General features: G+C 50.9%; 1 protein-coding gene across 1 annotated transcript; it reads left to right on the top strand.

The window, feature by feature from the left end:
- Positions 1-4,996: 4,996 nt before the first annotated feature.
- Positions 4,997-10,883, top strand: LOC308428538 (uncharacterized protein C9orf50; the record flags this gene model as incomplete). Its single annotated transcript, XM_080927042.1, has 7 exons — positions 4,997-5,408; positions 5,537-5,624; positions 5,717-5,806; positions 8,593-8,705; positions 10,075-10,240; positions 10,356-10,494; positions 10,776-10,883. 7 exons carry the CDS (start codon positions 4,997-4,999, stop codon positions 10,881-10,883), a joined length of 1,116 nt encoding a protein of 371 aa, XP_080783168.1.
- Between the last annotated feature and the right edge of the window lie 511 nt (positions 10,884-11,394).

Below are 11,394 nucleotides of genomic sequence, written 5' to 3'. Positions count from 1 at the left end.
CTGGAATTAACAGATGGCACTACCACCCACTCCTAATGTGTGTTTACTTTAAGACCATGAAAGCAATAGAGGCTTAGGAGCTGAAAAATCCTACCCACAACTGAGTCCCCACCCCAAATCGAGCACTTCTTATCTGATAGCTACTGTGGACTATTCTAGGTCATGCCTGGTTTCAATAGTTTAAAGAGCTGTTCGTCACCATGCAGTGGTGAATGCTGGGAAGCCCAGCACCTGGGGAAGTGGAGGCTGGAAGGCTAGGAGTCAAAGGTTATCTTCTCACACACAGTGAACTAACACTAGCCCATACTACCTGAGACCTTGTCTTAATAACAAAAGCAAAGGCCAAGAGGCTGGAGAGAAGGCTTGTAACTCCACAGTTAAGAGTGCTTGCTGGGGGGGCTGGAGGGATGGCTCAGTGGTTAAGAGCACTGGCTGCTCTTCCAGAGGTCCTGAGTTCAATTCCCAGCAACCACATGGTGGCTCACAACCATCTGTAATGGGATCTGATGCCCTCTTCTGGTGTGTCTGAAGACAGCTATATATAATAAAATAAATCTTAAAAAAAAAAAAAGAGTGCTTGCTGGGGCTTGAGAGATTGCTCTGTGGTTGAGGATACTGGCTGCTCTCCAGGGGTCCTGTATTTAAATCCCAGCTTGCAACTGTCTGTGACTGCAAGATCTGACACCCTCACACAGACATATGTGCAGGCAAAATGCCAAAGCACATGAATATAAAAATAAATAAATAAATAATCTTTTAAAAAAAGAAACGAAAGAGTGCTTCCTGCTTTGGCAGAAAGCTAGAATTCAGTTCCCAATACGGCCCCTTCTGGACTCAAAAGACACCTGCATGTATGTGTGTCTGCACACATATGCACACACAAATAAATGAAAAGGAAAATGTAGGTTTGGTCTGGTGTGATGGCTCACACCTTTCATCCCAGTACCCGGGGGCAGAGGCAGGAGGATCTCTGTGAGTGTAAGCCCTGCCTAATCTATATATAATGAGTTCCCGGACAGCCAGAGCTACACAGTGAGACAGTCTCAACAAAGCCAAAATTAACAACAACCAGGTTTGGGGAGACTGATCAGAAAAGCTGGCTCTGCACTTCCGAACACATACTGCTCTTGAAGATCTGAGTTCAGTCCTCAGCACAAGCCCCTGCAACTCCAGCTCCAGAGGATCCTGTTAAGGCTGGGTAAGTGCAGCCTGTCTACCCAGAGATTTGTGCTGTTTTTCCTGTTACACGTTAACTTTCTCGTACATTGTCACTACTATTACAAGGAAACCTCCACCATGCTTTTACTAGGAATCTTTCTCATTCCCAGGCTGACTGCATATTCTGATATATTCTGAGGTGTGGTGCTATTAAAAACCGGTCAGAATATAAAGTCAGTTAGAACTTCTTTGTAGAGTTATCCACAATCAGCTTGGATCCAAATCAACCATGAAACCACACTTCCTGCACCTGTGTATAAGCTTCTATGGTGTTTGCTTTTTTTAAATGGGTGACGTTATTTATTGTATTGAGTCAGTACATTTGTGTCTAAGGGATCTGATTCCTTTGCTGTCCGTCCAGGTCATCTGGCTTTGGTCCTTTCCCAAAGATCATCCAGTTGTGCTTTTCACCCTTCTTGGTTTTTGCTTTTATAAGCTGCCCCTAGGTTGAACCCTCACATAAGAGAGACACCTGCACCAAAATAAGAAGCCATTTAGAGTAAGACTTCCATTTTGAGTAAGGACGAGTAAAGTTCCCGAAACCTCAGGAACTGTCATCCTACTCGGCAGAAGGAGTCGTGTACATGGGTCACTGAGATCCTGGTTGGCACGTTAAGACGTGAATGTTAGGCAAGTCACCCACCATGGTTGAACACCCCAACCAATAAGGACAGGATAAATGTACAACAAAGACATGTTCCTAAGGAAGTCCCCTGTCCCTAAATCCTGATTTGAGGAATAATTTGGCACAGATGTTCATAGATTTCAGGTCTGGCTCGGAATCGTAGTCAGCTCCTGAGTCTGGTATGAGGCCCTGATCGATCAGTCCTGGGGTGAATGCTCATAAATTATACCTGCCTGCCTGAGATCAGTGTTTGTGTGGTTTGTGGGGTGACTTCTAGGTCCCCAAGAGATCCAGTGTTTATTTCTGGCCTCCGAGTGCATTTGCACTGAACATGCCCACGTTCACACACAGATGCACACACACACATTTTAAATAACGACACAGTAGTGACTTATCTCTGTTGGTAGAATGACTGCCTAGCATATAGGATGCCCTGCATTTCATACCCAGTACCACATCAAACCAGCCATAGTTAGACATTATTGCAATTTCAGCCTTGGGGGTGGGGAGAGGGAAGCACCCTTCAGGTGGTAGAGGATCTGAAGTTCAAGGTTATCTTTAACTAGTAAATTTGAGAGCTAGAGACCCTGTTCTAGGGGGAAAATAAAAATAAAATAAAATAACCAGTCGGGCAGTGGTGTAGTGGTACACACCTTTAATCCCAGCACTTGGGAAGCAGAGGCAGGTGGATCTTTGAGTTGAAAGCCAGCCTGGTCTATGGATCAAGTTCAAGGACAGCCAGGGCTACACAGAAAAATTCTCTTGAAAGGAAGGAGGAGGGAGAGGAGAAAAGAAAGAGAGAGAAAAAAAGAAATTAACAAAGGAGAAAAATGCTTATCTTGTTCACTCTCTATTCTAACTTCCTGAGGAAATAAATTCCTCCGTCCCTGGTGAAGAATGTTAAGAGAAAATGGAATACATCTTCTGTGATGCCTTCTCTGGGCATGTTAGTGATACTCAATTTTTCATTTATAAAATAATATTATACCTGGGTATATTTGTTTCAACTGGACCTTCATCACCCAACCTGAGTTTGGTACTTTCATAGGCTTCCTCCAGCTCTCTCCCAACGCAGACTCTCACATGAACCCATTTGCTCCCTAGTACTCCCAGAAAGAAGGACCCTGTCAGCATCATGGAGCTGAGAAAAACAGAAAATGAGCATACCTTGGTTCCTGGATTTCCAGGTCCCCTGCGCGCTTACTGTCCTCGAGGGTGTGGTTGACAGAAAGCCCCCCTTTGCTCTCCACTCAGGCAAAAACAGCCCACTGGGTCTAGGAGAGAGACCCAGTTCTCTTGGGACTAGGCATGGCTGCTCTGACTGGGAGTGCCAAGACCTCTGTGGGTGTGGCCCTGGCTCCCAGGAGACACCAGCCCCACCCTTGTCTGTAGGACGCAATGCCTATTGCTCCCCCAGTGGCTGTGGGTCAGATGGGATCACAATGACTCCAAGAACACTTGCTGGTGCCTGGACAGAGCTGTCAGGGGGAGCAGGTGGAAAGATGGGCTCTCCCAGCAAATAGCCCACCTCTCAGGGGGCTCTAAACTTACAGGACCTTCCAGCGCCTCACCCAGTAGGTGAGTGTGATAGCGCTTAGGGACCTTTTAAAAGTGATGACAGTCTTGGGAAGGAGCAGACCTGAGACCCCAGTGTTAAAGTCGAAGGGCCTTTTCTTTCTAACTGGGACTATGCTCACAATATATGTGTCTTGGCTGGATGTGGCTTGAGGAGAGAACACTTACTATGTTACAGCTTTACCAAGCTCTGGCTTATCCTCTACTTTGGGGAGGAAGCACCAAAATAACCGGTCATGGCTCCTCCCCAGATCCACTGTCAGCATCTGGGGTAGGAGGTGGGAGAAAATCATGTGCTTGGTCCTGTTCTGAAAATGGCTTCCCCATCAAAGTTTACAAACTGGAATTCTACAATTTCTGTAGAAGGTCCAACCTTCCCATACTTCCTCCAGCTATGGCCATGTCATGTGACCTGCAGGGGGTGGCCCCCAGGACTTGGAAAACAGAGGCAGGAGGATGATGGATTGTGCTGTGTAGGAAGACTTCCTTAAAAAGAATCAATTGAACAGAGTCAGATTTGTCCAGGCTCTGTCCTGGTCAGTAGGGGAAAGTTCTCTGGCTGTCCAGATCTCAGGATTATTAAGGGTCAGAGCAGAAACAAAACACTAAGAGGTATTCTCAACCTCCTAATGCTGCAACCCGACCCCAACCATATAACTACTTCCATTACAACTTCGGCCACTGTAATGTAGCTACTGTTGTGAATTGTAATGTAATGTCTGTGTTTTCTGATGGTCTTAGGTGACCCCTGTAAAAGACTCATTGTGACCCTCACAGGGGTCACAACCCACAGGTTGAGAAACAGTGTCCTAAATCTTTTTTGTTTGTTTGTTTGTTTTGTTTTGTTTTGTTTTTCAATACAGGGTCTCTTTGTAGCCCTGGCTGTCCAGAAACTCACTTTGTAGATCAGACTGGCCTCGAACTCACAGATCCAATAGCTGCGGCCTCATAAGTGCTGGGATTAAAAGCATGTGCCACCAGCTCTTAAAAATTAAAAGCCTTAATTCTTAAAAAAAAACAAAAAAAAAACGTTTTGCTTACATGGCAGAGAATTATGTGCGTGCCTGGTGACCTTGGAGGCTTGAAGAACGTGGTGGATAGCTTTGGCACTGGAGGGTGTGAGCTGTTCAGTATATCCGTTTTGGGGATCGAAGTTCAGTCCTCTCGCTGATCCATTTCTCTAGCCTCTGCTTCTGCCTCCCCAGTGCTGAGATCACAGGCATGGGCCGCCACGCTCAGTTTCTTGCACATTCTAGACAAGCCCCTTCCCAAGTGAGCGAGGTGACAGGAAAGGCGGTCTTTGGCGGGCTGGTGCAGTGAGCCCGGCACTGTGCCAGGCGCTCGGGGCGTGCACTAGCTCACCTCAACGTCACAGCCGCCCCCAAAGGGCTGGCGTCCCCGCCCTCCCCGCCTTTGCGCCGGGACTCAGCAGGCAAGGGTCCTGACGGAGCCGCTTCTGCCGCCCCTTCCCTTCTCGGCGCTATGGCCTGCGGGCTGGCACACGACCTTCCTGCGGCCCCGCTCGCCCCTGCGCATCCCCCGGGTGCGAAGGTGTCGTGAGCTGAGTTCTGACTCAGGATGTTCCGGCGCCAGCCCAAGGAGGGGACCCCGGCCTACAAGCCCAAGGGGCATCCCGACGGGGCCACCCCACGCCGCCCCGTTCAACGGCTGCCAATGCCCACGCTCGACGGCCATGCGGGGCGAGGCGCAGACGGCGCGTGGTGGCGGGACCGCAAGTCCCAGCGCCTGCTTTGCCTGTCCCCGGAGTCCCCGCACGCTCCGCGGGGCCGTGGGACCGTTCGCGCGCTGCTGCTGCCGCCCCTGCTGCCGAGCAGCTCGGCCCAGGAGGCGGGGGCTCGGGAGAACCGGCAACCCGCGGACCCAGACAACCCTGATGCCCTGGGCGCGCTGCTGGGGGACCTGCTGCCCAACAAGTTCCGCCACTTCCTGCAACAGCTGCGCGCCAAGAGCGCAGATCCAGAGGCGGACCGTGAGGCCGCGGGGGTCGTGGGGATGGAGTGCGGAGTCTTGGGGTCCCAAGTGAGGACCATCTCCATCTCACTGCGCTTTCCTTCTCTCCCTTTTCCTTTCCTTCTTCCTCCTCTTGTCTCCTCCCAGCACCCTCAGCGCCACAGTACCCCAGGAGTACATCCGAGCACTGCCTAGCTTCTCGGTGTTCCAGCTGCTCATTCCTCTCAGACCTGTGGTAAGTGGAGGGGACACACTTGATGGAGGAGGGGTTGCCCTGGGTGCTACCCTGGTGGGCCTCTGCTCACATGTGGCCTCTTTGTCTTCCAGGGACCAACCATTGCACTGGGACTACAGTTTTAAAAAGAAGACTACCCTGGGGCTCCCAAGAGGTGAATTCGTCAGAAAAAAGGCCCATCCGTGAGTAGTGGCTGTTGAGAGTACACACGTGCTACACAATTCTGTGGCATTAACTCTCTCCTTCCACCTTCATGTGGGCTTGGGGGATGGAACAGATGTCATCAGGCTTGTCATGACAGTCACTTCTATCTATTGAGCCATTCTGTCATTTCCCCACGCCATGAGTTATGGGAATGGGAACAGGAAGATATTCCTTCCCTCCTGTGTTCTCAGGCAGTCACTAATGGATTTATCATGTATCCATCGATCCACTCACCTATTCATCCTTACACGCACCTAGCCCCTTCCCAACAAGCCAGGTTCTATAAGCTATTGTGAATCTCTCCATCCATTTATCCATCAAAGTATCTAGCTCATAACTGCTTCCCCACAACTGTCGGACTGCCAGATGGCCAGTCTTCCGTCTATTCACAGATCCCCTCTGGTCATAGCTGGTTGATAGCTATCCTTTCGTTCACCTATAAGGCCAGGATGCCAACCAACCCACCCCTAGTGACAAAGCCACCCACAAGCTTACATGTCTGTCTGCATAACTACCCAGCTACCCACCCTGAGGTTCAGCCATTAAGCTGAGACGGGGGATGAATCCACCTGCTGCTGGACCCTTCTCTCATCTCAAAGCACTACCCATGTATGAAGTTTTATACTATGTATCAAATGCTAGAGGAACAGACCAGGAGAGATGGAACCATGAAAGATCCCTGACATTCACCGGCACTAATGTTTACCTGGACTTGGGTGCCAGAGAGCTCTTAATGGAGAGGAGAAGGAAACAACAGGTTTAAACAGGCTGGAGCTCGGCTGCAGGAGGAAGGCCACTGTCAGTGTTTAAAGACTAGAGACTTGGGGGTGGTGGTGCACACTTTTAATCCCAGTACTCAGGAGGCTTACTTAGGTAAGCAACTCTGAGTCCAAGGCCAGTCTGGTCTACATAGTGATTCCAGAACAGCCAGGGCTACAAAGTGAGACCCTGTCTCAATTAATTAATTAGGGACCAGATGGACCAGGGAACATGCATACAGAGCAAGCATTCCATCTCTGTTCCGACTGTGTTCCTGGTAGACATTACTAATGGATCACTGCACATTTCTCTGTGAGTCTCAGAACCCTTCCTGACACAGTTCCGGAAGATCAAAGTAGAGACTTAGGAAGATAAAGAGATGCCTCAGCAGTTAAGAACACTGGCTGCTCTTTTAGAGGACCCAGGTTCAATTCCCAGCACCCACATGGCAGCTCACAGCTGTCTGTAGGTCCAGCTGTAGGAGATTCGACACCCTCACAGTCACACACACAGACAAAACACTAAAATAAATCACTAAAAAAGTGGAGCCTAGAGTTGGACACTTATCTGTACTAACATTCCTCCAGTACGTTAGATTGCTTCGGTGAGGCTTCCCCAGGAAGCATGGTAGCGCACTGTCAGGCAGAAGCTAGGAGATATCTAAGCCTCACCCTTTGGCCAGGACTGAGCTGAGGTTCTGCTTGCACACAACTCTGACCCCTAACTAAGCCCCAACACCTATAGTCCGTTTCTGGCTTCATGGCTCTTTTGGTGGACAATGAGAAACACACCCTATGCACCCACAAAGAGATGTCACAGGATCAGTGGGTGTGGGTTTGCAAATATGTGTGCCCAGAGGTGAAGGTGCAATGGGACATTTCTGAGAGATCAAGTAACCAGGCTGGCGGCCCAGCCCCTGAGGGAGAAATGAACAGGTCTAACATTTTTATTACATACAAATATAACACGCCCTTTATGGAGCACAACCCCATTGACAGGCCCTGTTCTAGGTGCCTTCCCCCCACGGGGTGCTCCACTCTCCCAGTTCCTGTGACGGCGGAATGATCCCGCCTATAACACAGCACATGACCGGAAGGAGAAAAGTGAGAAGTGGAACCTTGGGGGCAGTGTGCCTCAGCTCTAACGGCCTCGGTGGTACAATCGAGACAGACAGCTATCGGAACAGCCCGAAGCTAGAGATGTTTCTTCCGCCCGGCATATCCTCGGCAGGATGTTCTTGCAGTCCGCCCCGTCTCTTCACATCCGTGCTGAGGAAGGGGTGGGGCACCATAATTTCCTTATTTTTATTTCTATCTGCTTATTTGCTAATCCGTAGCCCAGGCTGGCCTCACACTCACTGTGTAGCCAAGGATGACCTTGAGCTCCGGATCCTTTTGCCTCCACCTCCCAAGTGTCCCACGCGCCACCCCGTGCCTGGCTTAATCTCCATCACAGAGGAGGAGGCAGGTTTTCATGTGTCAGGACCTCTCGATGGCTGAGTGAAAAGCCTGCCCGCCAGCCTGGTGTTTGTGAGTGGCAGCTGTGGGCCAGACATCTCTGAGTCTTGGTTTCCTCACTTGTAATTGGGATAGTGACAGGGCCTCATGGGTACTGCTCAGGTTTGGTGGGAGGAATCATGTCACATGATGATGATCAGAGCCATCTGATGTGACTAGTGAGAGCCCTGCCACCAACCAAAATCTTTCAAAGATTTGTTTTATTTTTATGCATATGTTTGGGTGGGATCAGGGTGCTCATGTGAGCCCTGGTGCCTACAGAGGCCAGCAGAGGGTGTCATTACCCCAGGAGTGGAGGTCACAGACAGTTGTAAGCCAACAGTGTGGGTGCTAGAACCAATTCCGATCCTCTACGAGAGCAGGGATGCACTCTTAATGACTGAGCTATCTCTCCAAGGAGCCCTGGTTCCCCCACCCTCTCATTTCCCCTCAGGAGTCTCCACAGCACATACATAGGTCCCCAAAGTGAAGAATATGCTTATTTGCAGCCCCTCTGGAGAAGGCTCAAGACCCCGTAAACGCTATTGTCCATTCCGGGTACGATTTGCAGACGAGACCCTGCAGGACACAGCACTCCGGTACTGGGAACGCAACCGTGCAGGTGAGCACACAGCTGCTTCCGGAGCTGCCGAGGTTCCAGAAAACTAGCCAGGGATGCAGAGGTCACAAGTTGTGGCTCTTGGGTCCTTAGAGAAGGAGCACACAGGATCCCTGAGAGACAGCAGAGGTGGGTCACATTAGGCACATGGTACCAAGGAAACAATGGCTGTCCAGGCCTTGTTATCATTAGAGAGCCCTTCCACAGCCACCCCAGTGTACACAACTTCGAAGTCCCCCGGCAACTTCCCGAATCATCTTTCTCACAGATTCTGGGGGTCATGCTGACCAAATGTCCAGCAAGTCTTAGAAGGGGAAAAATCTCCTCTCTTAAAAAATGCTGAAAGGGTCCAAGAGAGAAACCCAGAGTCCCAGGCAGATATGAGCGCTCAGCTCTAGGGATGGCTTACTTTGACTTTTGTGAATGGGTGGCTGGAGGCACAAGGAGGAAGACAAGACTTCCCGGTACCCAGCCTCTGTCCTCCAGACTCGGTAGCCCCAGGACATCTTTCTTAACACTCACATGAATCAGGGAAGTCCAACTTCTGGTTATATTTTGCACGTGTGTGTGCTTCAGAATATAACTTAAGCCAATAGGCTCAGGAGCTCTTGCACCTACTAGCAACTCGGACTTAATGTCTTTTTTGAGACAGAGTCTCCTGTATCCCAGGCTGATTTACACAACTTACTATGTAGCCAAGAATGACCTTGAAATCCTCCTGTCTCCACTTTCCAGCTGCTAGGATTGCAGGTGTATGCTAAAGCTACACCCCAGCTTCTGGTTATTTTGATTGCCGAAAAATTCCAGAGGATGGTTATGCAAGACCATGGAAGCTTAGAACAGAGGTCAGAGTGCTCTAAGAAATCCAAAGACAGGCTAGGCACTGTGGCCATATCCCATAGCATCAGGACTCGATGTGCTTTCTCAGCTCCTGTCTGAGGTAGCCTCTGGGAATCCAGGAAAAGCGCTTAGCCCCCAGAGACCCCTCCCTCCAACCCTTGCAAAATCTTGGCATCCTCTGGAATTTCCAAGGTGGGGTACCTGGTTCTCCCACTTTAGAACAAAGGACCCATTAGGGGTTGGAGCAGGAGCAGAACCATGACAGGGTTCTCAGCTTTGTGGTATAGCAGAAACAGTCACAAGGAGTTTTAAAACCCAGGACTTCTCTGAAGGCAACCGGCAGGCACTGGGGAGCCTGTGGTTGCCATGGAGACAGGGCTCTGTCTAGCTTTGCCAGCCAGAGGAAGGAGAGAGGGTGGGGGCATGTCAGTATGCCCCTCCCCCAGGGATGGGGACAGGGAACTCACCTCTCTCTCTCTCTCTCTCTCTCTCTCTCTCTCTCTCTCTCTCTCTCTCTTTCTCTCTCTCGTAGTCCGGCAGAATATCTTTCCATGTGAGCAGACAGCTTTGCCTGCTGTGTCTGTGTCAGAGCGGGTGCTTGGGAGCGTTGGGAGATGGTTGGACAGTCTGCCCAGAGCCCTTCAACCCAGGGTCCAAGACACTGTGACCGGCTCCTCATGCTGGAACTGCCCCCGCTTGTAAGTCTCTGGGTACAGGAAGCAGGAGGGCTGTGGTCTAGGTCCTCCAGGAACACACTGTAGAAAGATCTGGAACTCAGGGTCAAAAAGCTATAGGCTCCTCTCACCTCACCAGGTCAGCTCAGGAACCACAGCTCTATCTTTCTGAGGATGCTACCATGAGCAGCCGCCTACCCTTCATCTCCAGGGCCAGCATCCCAAGGCCACGGGGAGGCCTCAGAACCTTCCTGGAGACCCCTAGCAATGTGGAGCAGGTGGGCAAACTGCCCTGTCCCTGGAACCAGAAGCTGGTGAGCAGCCCAGGCCAGCAGGCCAGCAGAAGCGCCCTCAGTGAGGCATCATGGGGTTTGTGGCTTGGATTTGTGTGGCCTGGCTTCCCTCAGTGTGGAGCCGAGGGGAAGGAGGCCCTTGAGCCAGGCTAGTGAGTGGGTGGCTGTGCTTCAGCCTAGGTTAGCTGCAGTTCGAAACCACCTGTCCCCCACCCTGGGGACCTATCTCCTCAGCAGTGCCATGCCGGGCATCCTTCTCTCTCTAGGAATCCTTTCTGCCCAGTTTGGTGCTACAATCTGTCCTGAAGCAAGGCCGCCCTAAAGGCTACCAGCTCCTCCCGCCGTCCACAAACTGGCAGCAGACTCACAGGTGAATACCTACCAGAGCTCCCCCCTGCTCAGCTGTGTCCCCATGCCAGGCAATGAGGAGAGTACTTCTTCACCCCACAAATAAACACACCTCCCAGGTGGCTGGGATGGATCACTAGGTCTCGCAGTAGAACAGCCATTCTGGGTGCCTGACTGGGGACCACTTGGGTTTCGTGAATGGGGGAGACTATAAGGCGGACTCCCCGCTGGGATGAGGCTGGCAGAATATTGGGGGTGGGGAGACCTAGGGGCTCAGCTTGCCCCAGAGAATGCTTTTCCAAGGGCCGGGCCACTCACTACATAACCTCAATCCATGTTTGGAGCAGACCCCAGGCCATAACCTCAGCCTAGGAGAGTGGATAAACAAGTTCTTGTCCTTAGCGCCAGAGGTTTCTCTGTCCATCTTTTAGTAGAGGGTGTCAGTACCCAAGATCGTAGCTCAGGAAAAAGCCCCGTGTACTGGTAATCCTTAGTCCTCTTAGCTTGACGCAGCGTTCGAATCCACATGGGGAAGTG

This window comes from Micromys minutus (assembly GCF_963924665.1).
Source record: "Micromys minutus genome assembly, chromosome: 13".
NCBI lineage: Eukaryota > Metazoa > Chordata > Mammalia > Rodentia > Muridae > Micromys > Micromys minutus.
This window is presented reverse-complemented; position numbering and strand designations above follow the sequence as displayed.